General features: G+C 40.8%; 1 protein-coding gene across 3 annotated transcripts in view; it reads right to left on the reverse strand.

The window, feature by feature from the left end:
• Positions 1-17,904, reverse strand: part of MAP9 (microtubule associated protein 9) — an 80,598-nt gene that overhangs the window by 46,646 nt on the left and 16,048 nt on the right. For all 3 annotated transcript variants that reach the window (XM_075257435.1, XM_075257429.1, XM_075257444.1), the window contains exons 6-9: positions 13,487-13,601; positions 8,833-9,047; positions 5,983-6,041; positions 1-136 (exon numbers count right to left, since the gene is read on the reverse strand). In XM_075257435.1, the coding sequence (XP_075113536.1) occupies positions 1-136; positions 5,983-6,041; positions 8,833-9,047; positions 13,487-13,601 (525 nt within the window). The remainder of the gene's footprint in view (positions 137-5,982; positions 6,042-8,832; positions 9,048-13,486; positions 13,602-17,904) is intronic.

The following is a 17,904-nucleotide window of genomic DNA, read 5'->3' on the forward strand; positions in this document are numbered from 1 at the left end:
CTGATAAATAGTAGCACGCAGTTTATCGGCTGCCACTACATCGCCACCGTCTTTATTAACAGATGTGTCCAGTATGGTTAAGGTTCCCAAATAACGTGATTTAGCAGACTTCATGGATTGGGGAGCAGAAAAAGATCTGTAATGAGAAAAAGAAACTTAAGGGCTAGTTCACACGGGGCTTGTGACCGCGTATTTTGATCCTGATTTTGATGCAGGAAGCCACGTCAGAATAGGACCAAAATGCGCCTGCTGCGACTTCCGACAGTTGCGGCTCCCGGCTACGGAGTAGACCCAAATGAATGGGTCTAGTCTGGAGGGTGCTGTTGCGAGGTGGATGCCTGAGCTGAATCAGCCATGGAATCCGCCTGAAGAAAGGGCAGCTCGCTTCTTTTTTGCGCGAGCGGGAACATACCACTCACGAAAAAAAGGAAACTAGCGGTCTACATAGACCTCTATTGTTAGGGGGCAGATTATGACGTGGACTCAGCGTCAAATTCTGCCCCCTCTTGCCCCCTGTGAACGAGCCCTAATAACTATATCTTAATAATTGAAGAGTGCTACTGTAAAAGAAAGCAATAGGTTTACTCTTGTAGTGAATTCTTATGGCACAGTTCCAAATTATATTGTGACTCCAACCTAAAATTCATCTCTTGGTCAGAGTTACAGAACGACTTACCAGGACAGAAGAAAGTCCCCAGTGCCCTCTTCTAGAACATAGCCAAAATCTGTCCTGTGCCATAACAATTAAGTGACACAATGTAATGAGTAACGTGGGAGTTATTATAGGAACAATCACATTTTCAACTACACTGGCTGGCACTTGCATTTCCTATATAAACTGTACAATTTCTTATGTCAGTGCTGCTGTTGTACCATAGATGTTTCCACTAAGCCTCTATTCACATTTGTGTTTCAGCCTATGTCGCAAATTTCGCCAGATTTTACTGCACACAGACGTACACACATTTATAAGTGCTGCAAGTCCTATTATAGTCAATGCAATCCATCTGCTGCTTTAGCGGTCCATGTGTCCGTGGTTCTGGTCCTCCAACTGAGCAGAACAACGCACACCCAAAAGCAGATGTGAACAAAGCATTAGCTCATATTTTTATTCTAAATGCAAGCCAAGAATAAAGGGCAGAATTGTGACAAGCATAAAAGACTGGTATCACAAGAATATATTCTGTAAACCTTCAGCTTTAAGCTCTGTAAATGTAAACCAGTGGTTAACACAGAGCAGGTACAAAGCGAATAAATAACACAGCAAATACCTTATGATATATATATATATATATATATATATATATATATATATATATATATATATATCAAACTTACATAACGCACATTTACTGTATCATCTATTCACTTAAATGCAGCTGATAAAAACCTTCAGAACACAAAACAGCAACTAATAAATATTTGATGCTATGAGTGCAAGGAGACCGCTTTCATATATATTTCATTGCATTCACATCTTATAGGAATTGAGTCTGGCATGTACATTTATTTTACAGTTCGTTAAGTTAATGTAACCATTTCAGTACTTAACATTATTGTGTACAAGCAAAAGTCTTCAAGTAGAAATACAGGAAACCAACGACTTTGTTTGTGATAGCCGTGATTGTGTTAAGCGTTCCAAGGCAAATCCTATTTTGTCAAGCTAGAAAAGTCAGGGGTATAAAATATAACTAAAACTAAGGCCTTACGTTGCAGAAAAGCTGCATTTTATTATTTTTGTTTATGTAGATTGTGAGCCCCACATAGAGCTCACAATGTACATATTTCCCTATCAGTATGTCTTTTGGAATATGGGATGGAAATCCATGCAAACATGGGGAGAACACACAAACTCCTTGCAGATGTTTTTTTTACCCTTGGCAGGAATCGAACCTAAGACTCTAGTGCTGCAAGGCTGCAGTGCTAACCACTGAACCACCGTGTAGCCCCTAGAAAAGCTACTTTTTATGTTGCAGATTTTGCTGAGTTTTTTTTGAGCCAAAAGGAATGGAAAATATAAAGAAAACGCTTTCCCATTCTGCCCAATCCACTCCTGGCTTTGGCTCAAAAAACCAAACTAAAATCTGCAACAAAGCTACTTTTCTGCAACGTGGGGCCTTAGCCTTAGTGGCCTTAGTCACATTTCCTTTGCTGCAGCCACTCCCATTCTTCATTGGTTGACATTGCTCTTGTCACAGCTAGTCCTTATGTCATACACTGAGTGGGATGTCAATCAAGGAAGAACGGGTGTGATGTACAGCCAAGAACTGCAGAAATGCCAATAACAGGACCATGGTTGTTTATACTGATGTGGCCAACTATACCTTTGCTTCAGGATAACTGGAAAACTCTACACTAATCTGAACACCTTCCCCCTCCTACTTTCTAAATAACATAATTAAAGGGGCTCTATCAGCAAAATCATGCTGCTAGAGCCCCACATATGCGTGCATAGCCTTTAAAAAGGCAGAAGATACCAGGAACTGCCAGAGACATCATAAATCACTCAAAACACTGCTAAAGGTATATGGGTGCATTTCTCATTAATAGCACTAACAGACCTTTAAAAAAACAACAACATTTTTTGCCTAGAAAGCTCCTTTAAGAAATTCAATTTCTCTTAAAAACAATGTACAGTAAAAGGTGAAATTCATAACACAACCACATATAGGACAGAGATCTTGTGACAAAGTATTGTGAGATCATATTGTTTTGAAAATCAGCTCATCTCGACACGCCTATTGGGATATGTACTGACAACAAGAAGAATAAAGGAGGGCACATCTGTAACTTGTTTTCTCCCTCCAGGGAAAGCCAGCAATTTCATCAGGAGCATATCCTCAAAATCATTTATATGCAATACAGAAAGAAAGAATTGGTTTAGTGTACAAAATTCTAATGACAAATTCCCTTTAAGAGTAATGCTGACAAAAACTCCAGCTATGTTGGAAAAAGAAGTGTGAACATATGCTACTAGGGATGCAGATTGTATTTCTCTGATAGACTACTATCATCAGAATCCAACCTCTTGGATATGACTTTGTACATAGTGGCTCATACATTAGCTTCAAGATTTAATAATTCTAAAGCTCAGCTTTCAATGAATAAGCTTAACAGCTAATTCCCTTGCCAGGAGGATCGCCCTGCTGTTTGGGGCACCGTCTTCTGGGATATCCAACTCTCACATAGCTTTTAGTCAAGCTGTGGAGTAATATTGGCACACAGTCCATCTGTCGCACATTATTATAATTAAATATTAATCTCACTTTCCCATTAGGGACAGGGATGGAATGGAAACAAAAAAAAACTTTTACAAAAGCTTAAACTAATATCAAGAATGCTACAAAAGAGCCAAAAAAACTGAGGAAAGAATGGATCTGTAGGTCAAGATCAATCTGTCAAGTAGAAAATAATTAGATATAGACAAAAATAATTGTCTGTAATAATGGGATTTACTCCCTAAAATAGAAAGTAATGTGTGTTTTATATTGCTCCATAGGGAAAGAATAAAAGCGCTGAATACATTTCCAGTAAGTTCTAAACATTTCCTGCGATAAATGTGCCAGAGTTTTGTCTTCATTTCTGCCAAAAACTGGTGTGCGTGCTATGTACCACATTTATTATGTGTTTAAGACACTTTATACATCTTAGCACTGGGTATGATCTAGTAGGAAGAGGGAGTAGGCTAGCAGGAAGGGGCTTGGGTTAGGTAGGGGTCACATTACTATTGGTGTCCACTCAGAAGGTGTCCGTTTAAAGGAAAATGGACACCTATCATAGCGGACAGTAACTGATGGCGATCAGTTACTGTCCGTTATATGTCTGTTGCCCATAGACCTCAATATTAAAAAAAAAACAAAAACAAAAAAACGGACACTTACTGTATTTCAAACGGACAGAAAAGTCCTCCAAGATCAGCCAGTGTCTGTTGCTAAAATCTTGTACGGACAATAGCCACGGACACTGCTGAGCGGACACCAACGATAGTGTGAACGCTCACTTATAGTGCCAAAAGTACACCAACATTTTAGCACAAAGTAAGCCAACCAAAAGGTGGAATAACGTGAAATAAAGGATTTCTCATTCAGCATGGAGTTAGGCAGGTAAACTTCACCTGAAATTTGTCCATGAGACTGTCAGATTGACAAGCGTGATTCACCACTCCATAGAGCACATTTCCACTATTCCAGGGTATTGGTGTGGTTTTCATCACTCTATGCGGCTTTTAATATTTTACTTGGTGATGTAAGCTTTACATGCAGAAGCTCAAACCTGTTCATTTAACCTGAACCTTACGTGGTCTGCCAATGGCTGAGGTTCCTAACACTATTACTTTTTAATAATGGCACTCACAGGAGGGAAGACATTTCCAAACTGACTTGGAAAAATAATGGCATATAGTGTATGCGAGTATACATTCATGTCACTCACAGTTTATTTTTTTGGAAGTCGATAACTCTATGTCAAACACTTTAACTTATATGTTCACTAGCTGTACACGCTCTATACCAGGGGTAGGGAACCTTTGGCTCTCCAGCTGCTGTGAAACTACAACTCCCAGCATGCTCTATTCACTTCCATGGGAGTTCCAAGTACAGCAGAGCAAGTATGCATGCTGGGAGTTGTAATTTTGCAACAGCTGGAGAGCAGTACGTTCCCTACCCCTGCTCTATACTCTCTTCCAACTGTCATTTGGCTGCTAAGTGTTGTAGCTGAATCCTATAAACGGCAATGGGCATGAGCTGCAATGTCAGGTCACTTCTACGGCATTTTACAATCTGACGCTATGTTCACATGTGTTCAGGTTTCCCCAAGCAAATGACACAAACGGAAAACTAATCTACTTAAAAGAGCAGTTACCTGTTATAATGGTGTCTGCCCGAAAAATGGCATAAAAATGTGGAGAGAAAAGTTCTGCTTGTATGACATTTCTCTCCGCATTATTAAAGCGGAATGGGGAACGGAATCCCCAAGCAGAAATCAGACGCAGGTGTGAACCTAGCCTAAAACGCTATGAATGTGTTAACATAGGGTATGATTTTTTTTTTTCTTAAAGGGATTCTATCATTAGAATCCCTTTTTGAGGTAGCACCACGTCGGAATAGCCTTAAAAAAAGCTATTCGGCCCCTACCTTTATAATTCTGCTCCGCACCACCATTCTGTTGATATTCCGCTTTTTCCCGGTATGCAAATGAGTCTCCAGACAGCACAGGGGTAGATTCCCCCTGTGCTCAAACAGCACTGGGGGCGTCCCCTGTGTTGCCTGGAGATTCTCCAACGATGCCTCCATCTTCTTCAGCTGTGCCTCTCCGCCACGGTGTGTCATCATTGCTGGGCCAAGCCTGCATTCAGGATGGAAATCGCGTGCATGCTCAGTTGGCTCTGCCATCGGGCTTTGGGCAGAGGCGACTGTGCATGTCTATTCGGCCATTTTACTGTGGCCACTTACACGAGCATACTGTTCCTGTTTGAGCACAGGGGGAACGCCCCCTGTGCTGTCTGGAGACTCATTTGCATACTGGGAAAAAACGTAATATCAATGAAACAGTGGCTTGGAGCAGAATTATAAAGGTAGGGGACGAATAGACCTCCTTTAGGCTATTCCAATGTGGTATTATCTCAAAAAGGGCTTCTAATGATAGAATTCCTTTAAGCAGTGCCAAGATACTCATAGTAAAGTGGGTCTGTCCTGGTGACAAATTCCCTTCTATTTTTGTACACCATTTCACAGTTTCTATACAATCCACATAAAAAGCTGAGCCTAGTAAGTATAATGAGATTGAGGAAGCGCTATTAAGCCAAGACAGTTTTACCCAGAAAGAATGGGAGGGAAATGAGAGCACAAGCAAATAGAAATCCTTATACCTGGAAGACTGCAGTAATGCAACACTGCTAAGGAGGAAGGAATATTAATGGCTTTCAAAATACCTCTCCCAAAATACCCTGGTTCCAAATTTAATGTATGTAAAGCAGCCAATTACCTGTTTGAGCGAGATCTACCTGATGTCAATGAAGCTTTCAAGTCCTTTTGATGATCAAGCTGAAAAACAAGAACACAATTAGCAGATAGAATGGACCAAAGTAATGAAATATCACACGGAGTGAATGGTGTGAAGATTTTATTACATTCTTAATAACTAACATTACATTTACATCTCTTTGTGGGATATTTATGAATAGTGGTGCAGCGGGTTTGGTGCAAGACGTCTACTTATTTGCCTAAGGTAATTTTTAGACAATCACTACATGTACCTTTTGAAGAACAAAAATCCCTTTTCTACTGCTCTGTAAAACATTGAGATATGCCCCGATAAGTGGCAAAGAGCTTGACAGATACAGTCCTATGAAAAAGTTTGGGCACCCCTATTAATCTTTATCATTTTTAGTTCTAAATATTTTGGTGTTTGCAACAGCCATTTCAGTTTGATATATCTAATAACTGATGGACACAGTAATATTTCTGGATTCAAATGAGGTTTATTGTACTAACAGAAAATGTGCAATATGTATTAAACCAAAATATGACCGGTGTAAAAGTATGGGCACCTCAACAGAAAAGTGACATTAATATTTAGTAGATCCTCCTTTTGCAAAGATAACAGCCTCTAGTCGCTTCCTGTAGCTTTTAATCAGTTCCTGGATCCTGGATGAAGGTATTTTGGACCATTTCTTTCTACAAAACAATTCAAGTTCAGTTAAGTTTGATGGTCGCCAAGCATGGACAGCCCGCTCTCAAACGATCTGAAAACAAAGATTGTTCAACATAGTTGTTCAGGGGAAGGATACAAAACGTTGTCTCAGAGATTTAACCTGTCAGTTTCCACTGTGAGGAACATAGTAAGGAAATGGAAGACCACAGGGACAGTTCTTGTTAAGCCCAGAAGTTGCAGGCCAAGAAAAATATCAGAAAGGCAGAGAAGAAGAATGGTGAGAACAGTCAAGGACAATCCACAGACCACCTCCAAAGAGCTGCAGCATCATCTTGCTGCAGATGGTGTCACTGTGCATCGGTCAACAATACCGTGCACTTTGCACAAAGAGAAGCTGTATGGGAGATGATGAGAAAGAAGCCATTTCTGCAAGCACGCCACAAACAGAATCACCTGAGGTATGCAAAAGCACATTTGGACAAGCCAGCTTCATTTTGGAAGAAGGTCCTGTGGACTGATGAAACAAAGATTGAGTTGTTTGGTCATACAAAAAGGCGTTATGCATGGCGTCGAAAAAAAACAGCATTCCAAGAAAAACACTTGCTACCCACTGTAAAATTTGGTGGAGGTTCCATCATGCTTTGGGGCTGTGTGGCCAATGCCGGCACCGGGAATCTTGTTAAAGTTGAGGGTCGCATGGATTCCACTCAGTATCAGCAGATTCTTGAGAATAATGTTCAAGAATCAGACTCTGGAATGGCCATCCCAGTCCCCAGACCTGAATATCATTGAACATCTGTGGGATGATTTGAAGCGGGTTGTCCATGCTCGGCGACCATCAAACTTAACTGAACTTGAATTGTTTTGTAAAGAGGAATGGTCCAAAATACCTTCATCCAGGATCCAGGAACTGATTAACAGCTACAGGAAGCGACTAGAGGCTGTTATCTTTGCAAAAGGAGGATCTACTAAATATTAATGTCACTTTTCTGTTGAGGTGCCCATACTTTTGCACCTGTCAAATTTTGGTTTACTGCATATTGCACATTTTCTGTTAGTACAATAAACCTCATTTCAATCCTGAAATATTACTGTGTCCATCAGTTATTAGATATATCAAACTGAAATGGCTGCTGCAAACACCAAAATATTTAGAACTAAAAATGATTAAGATTAATAGGGGTGCCCAAACTTTTTCATAGGACTGTATGGCCATATCTTTTGATGTATCACTTTGCACCTCATGGTATTGAGAGCAGGTTTCTATTATTCTAAGAAGAAAAGAGGCACAGAATCGTGCAAACGTTTTAGGCAGGTGCAGAAAAGGATGAATGATTTAAAAGTGAAAATTTTATTTTTGTCTTTTAACCAAATAAAAAGAGTTGTCCAGGCAAAACAATTATTTCTAAATCGGTCGGGTACAGCTTCCCTCTCTCATATAAACTTCTTCCTATAGCCCCCTCTTGAACAAACTGCCCCTAGAGACCCCTCCTCTAACAGTCCAGTTACCAATGTCCCCATCCTCCTCAATGTGTGCCCGGGCAGTTATACAGTATCAATGAGCTCTGCAGTATTTTGCGGAAACAGGAAATGGATATGGGTGACAGGTACTAGTTATGGGGACAGATGCTAGACATGGGTGACAACATTAGAAATAGCATAGTTTGAATCTACATCGATGACTACCTTGCATAGCTAAAGAAATGCTAGAATGTCACTTTAACATTGTACTTTAAATTAACTAAAGTGTTTTACTCAATACACTGTTACATAGTATCTGCTTGCCAGATACTGTTGACTGTTGAATATGTTTCCTCAGTGTTTACAGCTCATGGCCTAGGTTTCAGATCACCTCTACTATCTGTTAGTGTTGTCTGGGCTGGAGGCATCTGTCCCTATTCCCAGACACCTTTATTGTCTGCTCTTCCCTGTGACTGACAGCTAATGGAGCCTCTTTCAGCTCTTGAAAGTGCACTTAGTTGCTGAGCCCTGATAAGAGCTACAACAGTGCTTTGTTATCTCTGAGGTAAATTCAGACAAAACAGTGTGTAGTTTAGAACTAGTCATATAGACCCGTAAAACAAAAAAACGTACGTACCAACTAAGTCACTTCTTGACTTCCAAGAAGTCTACGATCTGTTAAGTATTCTTTTTTAGCCTATTTTATTATAGCAATCTTACCTGTCCTGGCTTCTGTTGTATCTTCTCATTGTTATCCTCTTTTTCAGGGAAGGACCGAGTATCATTAGTCTTCAATATGGTTGCATCTTTGGTCTCCTGCAGTACAGTTTTTTCTCTGACATCTGACATCATCATCTCAAAAACAGATGGAGATTTTCTTCCATTGCCACTTGACCCTGTGTTTCTATTACCATCTACTTCTCCAATCTGTAGGTCTAAAGCAATAAAATATTCATTATACATGATATCATTAGTTAGAATATATGGACAGTTACTTTTTGGCTTACAAAATGAAATTGTACAATGTTAAATGACTTGCTATTCCCAGATAGAACAATCTTGTAATATTGCTAGTACAGACTGAGCAATCGGCAGGGATAAGACTAAAGTCGCACAGATGGCGCTATATTGTTTTGGGCAGATTAAAGGCTATAAAAACGCTTCTGGTGTCCTCAATATGAAGCAATATAAACTACTTTGTCTTCCCAACCTATTATTCCTTCCACACCAGGCAAATGTATAGTATGGTAACCCCACAGTAGATGCCACTCTGTCAGACAACAGATACGTCCTTCTGTAACTTTCCTCTTGGCTTGACTGATCCAGAGATGAGTGAAGCAATATGATTAGCCATAAAAGCAAAAATGTTTGCTTTACTCTGTCAGACATTTTGGGTAATGCAATTGTTTTTTATTTTTTGTCAAAGCTGGTCACCTAGCCAAGAGAAAATGGAACGGACAATAGCTCTGTGTAACAACAATCTGCAAAATTTGGTAGAATTTTTCAAACATCGAGAAGTAGCTCTTTGTATCCTTTAATACGCTGTGCTCTACTGATTACAGGGCAGATGGATTTTTTTTCTGTAGCCCCCACCATTGCTGAGCAATCAGTGCAGTCAGTTTTTGTGCCTGATATGGTAAGTAGACTCTCTACTGTCAAGTATGCAGTCTTGGGCCAGAGCAGAAATAAAACGCATGATTCTAAACTCTCTGACTCTGTTCTCTGATTGGACAGAACACTGAATCATGGAGACTTGCCTGAGACCACCTACCTGATAGTACAGCTTCTACTTAATATATCAGGCACTGAAATGAATGCTTCAGAAAAGTGGGACTAAAGAGAAATTTTTCTCTTTAGTCCCACTTTTCTTTAATAATTAAAGGATGCAAAAACGGGAATTTGGTGGAGGTATTGAATGGGCCCACTTTAATAGGTTTAACAAAAACTATGTTGACCCACATCTTCATGCCAAAGAGATGAATAACACATAAAAGTGGCGTATAGAATAGTAAGAAGTGCAGCACATTTTTCTTCTATTCACCATAAATTGTAATCTTCTCAAGTACAATGACATCACAGGTGATACTCCCATTCTAAAAGTACTTGATGATTCCTTAAGAAGAGGAAGCAGCTGGGTCCTCACCATCCAGAGCGTATGAAAAGAAAATGCTTCTCTTACTTCTACGCAGATGGACGGCAGTGACAAACTGAAGTATGAATATGAAGAAAATAAAAATGTAAAAGAAAATCTCTTATGTTCTTCACATCTCTGAAATATGTAAAGAAGGACTTCAGATATTTTTTTGCCTATACAAGAAGTACAGATTAATATTAAAGAACAATTTAGAGCTTCTTGTGTATGTCTTGTCTATAGCTGTCTTAGTTATTGTGCCAAGTTGGCTCTTTTGTTCCTCCTTTTATATAGTTTCCCTAAGGGAGTCCACATTGACACTGTGTCTGGGAACTGTATATAGTTTGTCTACCAACCATAAGTTAGATGAGTTATAGAAATTCTGCATCTACAACAGAATAATAAACTAACAACGTGGCTGATGAATTATATCCTTTTTACTGTACTATTACAATGGGAGTGATGCAGAAAAAAAAGAAGGACGTCTGTCCTGGAGGGATATGATAGATGCTAATGTAATCCTTTACATCAGATACGCAGAAGAGACTGACATCCTGTATATAGGAAAGAACGTTCTAGACTGGTAGTATGATTATGTGAGCCGACTGCCCAGGATGAACAGGTACACACTGGATGGATGTAACTGAGCTGGGATAAAAGATCAGGAACACGGCTAGTAAATTAGAATTAAATTGTATGTGCAAAAAAAAAAAAAAAAGTATAAGTCATGAAAGGGGTTTTCCCACCAAAGTAAATTTTCCATTGTTTATAGGATAGGGGATGACGTGCTGATCAGCGGTGGCCCAACCACTCAGACCCCATTGATCAGGATCTCCATTAATTTCAATGGAGCTCCATTCATTTCTTCCCCCTCTCTGATCCATGGGGGTCTGATCTGCAGGCTATCACTTATCCTATACTCTTGTCATCACATTGAACATTACAAAGGACACTAAGCCTGGCATGACAGGATATCCAGTATCTTACTACTTATGATATCTATAATGTAGATTTTATTGGGCCGCTCAGCGAATTATTGTTGCTTCGCTTATTCTCACTTCTGATTGTAGAAGGATTGCGTGATAAAAGAATCCCTTAAGCTAACTGCAGAGGTATTATAGACACGCAGCTTGATTAATACAGTGTAAATTGGAAAATGTCAGAAAAAAGGACATTGTGACGTCAGTAAGTCGCTGTGTTTGTGAAAAGAACCTAAGATGGTAATTCACGGACTGTGGATTGGAAGCGGTCCTCATCTAAAGTAATCAGCCATTCCATTCGCAGGTGAATGTATCATTCAGAAGTACCTGCCAAACACAGGCTTTGTTCTGTCATCACATCATCTACCGCCAGAGTAAGATTAATGAATAATAATACATTTCCATGTTTTACATATCCTTCTAGTTCTCCCTACAACCAATGCTCAGCATTACTGTAAGAAAAATAATCCATTGTTATAATGCAATGAGGAGGATATAAGTCGTCAGCCATGTTGTTAGTTTATCATTCTGTTGTAGATTCAGAATTACCATAACCCATATTAAACTAATGATTGTGAGCCTCGCCACATACAGTAAGATGTAATAGGAGATATGTAATGTACCATAATAAGCTCTTTCATTGTTACTAATAGCCATTCCACGGAGACTCAAGTATATACAGTGTATATCATCTCCATTCATCCTATTTAACCTGCTGTAGGTAGTGATATATTGATAGTAATATGCCCATGATACACAGAGCTTCTTATTTCTTTCATTGTCACTAATAGCTGTTCCACAGCTCCAGGATATACATAATAATTCTATCGTACACATATTACTGTGTTGGTAGCCAGTATATCATCTCCAATCATCCCATTTAACCTGTTGTAGCTATTGATAGTAATTTCCCCATGACACACAGATTTTGTTATTTCTTTTAAATTGCTGTCTGAAACAGTAGGAATAACACATGATTAAGAGTGGCGGCTCCGGCCTCTTCATAATTCAGGCCCCTAACAGGGGGTCCTAAACGTCAGAAATGAAATCTACACCAGCCAAGGACTATTGAAGATTTCAGGTATAACTTGTGCCAGTTTAATGGCTTGAGTTATAGCAAATTTGTGGAGCCAAGGCATCTCCTGAATCCACACCTCTCCACCAATATTTGTATAAGCTGGGGTGCAGAGCCAACAAGGCAGGGCTTCTCTGGCACAAAAAAGGCCATGCACCAAAGATGCGCCACATATACACCCTTCTACACCAGAAGGCTGGTGTCCTATGTGGCTTCACACTTGAATGAAAACAGACCTGCAACTGTGTGGGAAAGTCACTACTCAGTATACATAGTTATGTGCTTTTGTATAATGTGCAGATATCAGCTGGTTGGAGTGGTTGTTGGAGTGTGTCGGACCCCCACCAATCTGATACTAATCACCTATCCTAAGGATAGATCATCAGTATCTACTGATGGAACCCCCAATGATCATGAAAACAGTGGCTCCTGAGTCACCCATGCGGTGTATATGTGTGACCACCACTCCACTGACTTCTATGAGAATGATGGAGACCACTAAGTACGGTAATCTGTCGGTTCCAAGGAAATTAATGAAGGAGTTCACACATGCGCACCACTGCTCCATTCACAGGATATTTGGGGTCCCCTGTTCTTGTGATCAGTGGGTGTTTCAGTGGTCCAAACTCCATTATTGTACCCCAGACTCCTCCGCTCATAGACCTTTATGGTATACGTTTATGATAGCCTAAATATATCTACGGGTTAGCCAATAAGGCTAAATGTTCAGTTTTATGTAATAGTATACGCATCATTTTGATATGATTGCCCATATTGTAACCCTGGCTCTCCTGCTCCTGCACATAAGTTAGACAGCAAGGGGATCTCATTTGTAATAAATTGTTTCATATACCCTTGAGCTGTGAGGAAAATGCTTGCATGTATGTATATTCACACTGTATTATGCACTTTGTAGAGCACACTGATATTCTTTATGGACTTTGTAATTGATTTTGTCTATGTTACTTTCCAGTGTTTGATAAAGGTTTTATTCATAGATGAGACGCTTTGATGGATGGCATCATCTAGGACCAAATAAATAAGACATTTTGATTTCACTGCAAACCTTCTAAGTTCTGCGTTTCTGGAATGGTTGATACGGGGTTGAACCCTTCTCGATGATCACCACATCACCAGGTGGTGTGACAAGTATCCATTTACCAAAAGCAGTCATATTGTCAGGCATACCTTTTAGTATCTCTGATGCTTCTTCCTTAGACGTTGTCGTGTTATTTTTGTCAGCGGCTATGGACAGAGGTTTGATTCTTGATGCAGGTATTGGTGGGGTTAACTGCCGATGTCCCTGTCAGATGATAGATTGGAAATGACTGTTTTAAAAATGACAACATATTTTGATACTTTGGTGGGTGTGCCCCCCCCCCCTCCCCCACATATGGTGTTTGCATCTTGAGAGCTAAGAAAAAAAAGAGGAGTAATTAAAGGGGTTCTTCACGAATAGTTCAAAAAATAAAAACTAAAAAAGTCAGGGTACTTGCCCTGGTAACTACTTGCATTTTCTTAGGAAGATGCAGGAGCTTGTTATGCCTAGAGTGGTATAAATGTAAAAAAATTACAAAAAAAAAACCATGTCCACCAATGCCCTTCTGTATGTAAAACAAAGCCTCGATGGGTTCCTTGCTAATGGACTGGAAGCAGCAGAGTTGCACGAAGTGGGCCAAATTAAGGACTGGGCTTCTGCAGTGGTTTGTGTGTATCCGCCTTACAGGATTTCTGAGGCAGTGACTACAGCTGCTTGGATACCACAAGATGGCCTCTCTTCCTAGCTGCTGCACCATCTTCTACAGTGGTGCCAATTTGTTCACAACTATACCCCTACAGGCAAAACTAGGATGCAGGTAGCTATCAGGGCAGGTACCCTAAGTTGTTTTTTTTTTTAAATTTTGGCCTAATCTCATCTCTTTGTTATCACCCTTTAAGATACTGTCCTAGAACTCCTGACCAAATTTACTTATACCTCTCTATAGCTTTTACCACTTTTTATACCAAATTTACATCTCTGGCTCCCATCTTACCGCTCTGCTCGCTCTGCTATCCATAACCAGTGTGTGTATCACTTATATCCTTCTTCTTTACCAACTTTTCAAAACTTAACACACAGAAATCTATGTTTAATATCTTCGCCCTATTGCATTTAATCATCCTAAAATACCATCAATTAAAAATGATAGCGTCACATTTTTACTGGTTCACCTTCGAAAATGCTGTCATTTGCCCCAGCCATACCCTGCTTATACTAATGCAACATCCCCGTCTCCTCTAACATCCCAAACCTCCGCTCTGCTGTCTGATACATCCATCACTGACTCTTATCTCTGCCATTACATTTATTGGCTGCTCAGCACTCACTGAATCTACTTGTAAACTTTGACAACATCATTTAACACCTTCTACGACCTGTACCTTCCATATATCTCTGACTTTAATCTTCCACCTCCCCAAATTTAAAGGGATTTTGCCATCTCAGACTTTGGGGGCATATTTATAGGGTATGCCATTAAGTCTGACAGCCGCTTACAAAAGATGCAGCCATTATTAGGAGAACATTCAATGTGCCATTTTAATGCTATGGCAAGCTATAAAATGGACGGTCTAATATTGATGTCCTATAAAATAAATGGGCTAATATTGATGGGCATCAATAATAGACACTGGATAATCCTGTTAAGATTTCTCTCCCGCCTTATTGATCCTTATCCCAACATGAGACAGACTCTCTTCCTCCATCCAATTCTTATAAATTCCCTAAAAAAAACTCACTTTCCCAGAAAAGCTTAGACACTGCAATAAGCTTGTCTGCTTGTCTCTACTCTGCTAGTACAAATAATAGCTTGCACCCTCTCTCTACTGTCTCCCCTTTCTTTTGTAGGGTGTCAGCTCTCGCTGGTAGAACCTTCTCTCCTTCTGTACAAGTCTGTTATGCTGGGTTCACACCAGCGCCCGGACTCCATTCTGTGGTGTCCGTCTTCTGCATGCAGAAGACGGAAACCTGTCATGCCGAGTCCGGACGTTTTTTTAAACCAGACACAGAGTACTGCATGTCCGACTCTGTGTCCGGTTTAAAAAAAACGGTTTAGGTTTTCCCTCTACAGAATCAATCCTTAAAAATGTTTTTTTTTTTTTGTTTTTTTTTAAAAAAAGCCTGTTTCTGCTATTAATGGGTTGATAAATGCACCCATATACCTTTAGCCATGTTTTAGTGATTTATGGGTGTCTCTGGGAGATCCTAGTATCTCCTACATTTGTTTACATTGTTCAGCTTCCTGCTACCGTGTTTCCCTGATAGTAAGACACCCCCGATAGTAAGACGTAGTGGAACTTTTGGGGGTGGGCTAATGTAAGACGTACCCCGAAAGTAAGACATAGTAAATGTTTCAAAGTAAAAGTAAGACATACCGTAGTAAACATAAGGCGCATCGGACAGCGCTGCGCCTTATAGTTCGGTGCGCCTTATAGTCCGGTGCGCCTTATATATGAACCTAGGCAGGACTATAAGGCGCATTACCCATGAGCGCCTTATAGTCCTGTCTAGGTTCATATATAAGGCGCACCAGACTATAAGGCGAAGCGCTGTCCGGTGCGCCTTATATGTGATTGAAAGCGGTGGCACGCCGACTTTGCCGGCGGCCGCTTAACCCCCCGCGTGCCAGCCGCTTCTATTCATTTCAATGGCACGCTTCCATTGAAATGAATGGAAGCGCTCGGCACACGAGGAGTTAAAGGGATTCTACCATTAAAAGAAGTTCTTTCCTCTGACCACGTCGGAATAGCCTTAAAAAAGGCTATTCTTCTCCTACCTTTTGCCATAGCCAGCGCCGTCTTCTTCCTGAGCTGCGTCCGCCCCATCTGTGTCCCCGTCTGTGTCTTCTTTGGGCCTCATGGATGACGCATGCGCAGTCGGCTCTAACAGGCTCTCGCAGCCAGAGCCGACTGCGCATGCGTCATCCATAACGCCCAAAGAAGACGACACAGAAGGGGAGGACGCAGCTCAGGAAGAAGGCGGCGCTGGCTATGGCAAAAGGTAGGAGACGAATAGCCTTTTTTAAGGCTATTCCGACGTGGTCAGAGGAAAGAACTTCTTTTAATGGTAGAATCCCTTTAAGCAGCGGCCGTCGGCAAAGTCTGCCTGCCGCTTCCATACATTGCAATGGGAGCGCGCTATTCAAATAGTATTCGCGCATCTCTAACTTCAATTGTAAGAAGTTACAATTGAATTTAGAGATGAACGAATACTATTTGAATAGCACGCTCCCATTGCAATGTATGGAAGCGGCCGCCGGCCGCCGCTTAACTCCTCGCGTGCCGCCGCTTCAATCCATCAACCCCTGTCATTTTTTTTCTAATATAAGACATACCCCGAAAGTAAGACATAGTGGGACTTTTGGGGGTAAAAAGAATGTAGGACACTGTCTTACTTTCGGGGAAACATGGTATGTCGCCTTCACACTAACTCCTCTCATCTGTCTCCCACCTTCCTTACTCCCCCATCCTTCATCAGTCCCCCGCTCCTTTCTCTCTTCTCCCTCCCATACACCCCCTACCTGTCTCTCTAGCTATCCTGCCCTTCCCTACCTACTCAGCCTAACCCCCAACCCATATTATATAATTACCTTCCACACTTCATCCTACGGCTCCTCCTTCTTTACTGATTCTGCAGGAGCGGGCTCTTCTTCAGCGCTGCTCTGTTCTCTGCAGCAATGAGCCACCTCTACTGCACATGCTCTGTGCAGTAGAGGTGGATTATCGGCAGCAGTGCGCAGCGCAGTGCTTGAAGAAGAGCATGCGCTTGCAGAATCAGTAAAGAAGGAGGAGCCGTCTCGCAGGAAAAAGGTAAGTATAATGGGGTAGATGGGGGAGGGGAGTAGTAGTGACGTTCTGTTTCCAGAAATAGGGAAATTGATCGTCACTGGATAATCATAAAATGTCCCTGGGGTGGTTTCATGAACGGCTCAGGGATATGGGTAACAATACATTATTGATTAATTATGTTATTTAGAAAGTAGGAGGGTGTTTAGATTAATGGAAGGATTTCCAGTCATCCCGGACAACCCCTTTAATTATATGCTAAAAAAAACTGCTACTTTGAAACTAAAGGGTTCATTTTCTCCTTTATGACAGTGAAGAGTTATGTATTATAAAACATCTTCATCTCTCTCACTCGAGTGCACCAGAGGGCAGGGGTAATAAACTAACTATGTACAGCCTGGCAGTGATGAAAGGAACTCAGATAGTAAATGAATGATGTGTGATCAGTAAGGTGCAGTGGGTGACCTATGTCCCTAGGTTATGGGACCTGTAACAGCTACAACCACTGTGGTCCCTATAGTTATATCAGTGAACTTATATGCAATACAGCACAACCTCTGCTATGTCCCCTTAGTCTTTTGTAAATCGGACTTTGCGTACGTCTCCCTTTGGCCACCCAACTTACCCCTTTCTAACCAGAACTGGCAACAAATAGTGCCTTTAAAAGGTATGGGGGTCAATGGGTCAACATTGTGCTAGCATTTATCCATGCGCATAATATGAGTGTCAATAAATTGCAGTTTTCTGGAGGTGATATGATGACACTGTTACATGAATGATTT

The sequence above is a fragment of the Leptodactylus fuscus genome, chromosome 1, assembly GCF_031893055.1.
Source record: "Leptodactylus fuscus isolate aLepFus1 chromosome 1, aLepFus1.hap2, whole genome shotgun sequence".
Lineage (NCBI taxonomy): Eukaryota > Metazoa > Chordata > Amphibia > Anura > Leptodactylidae > Leptodactylus > Leptodactylus fuscus.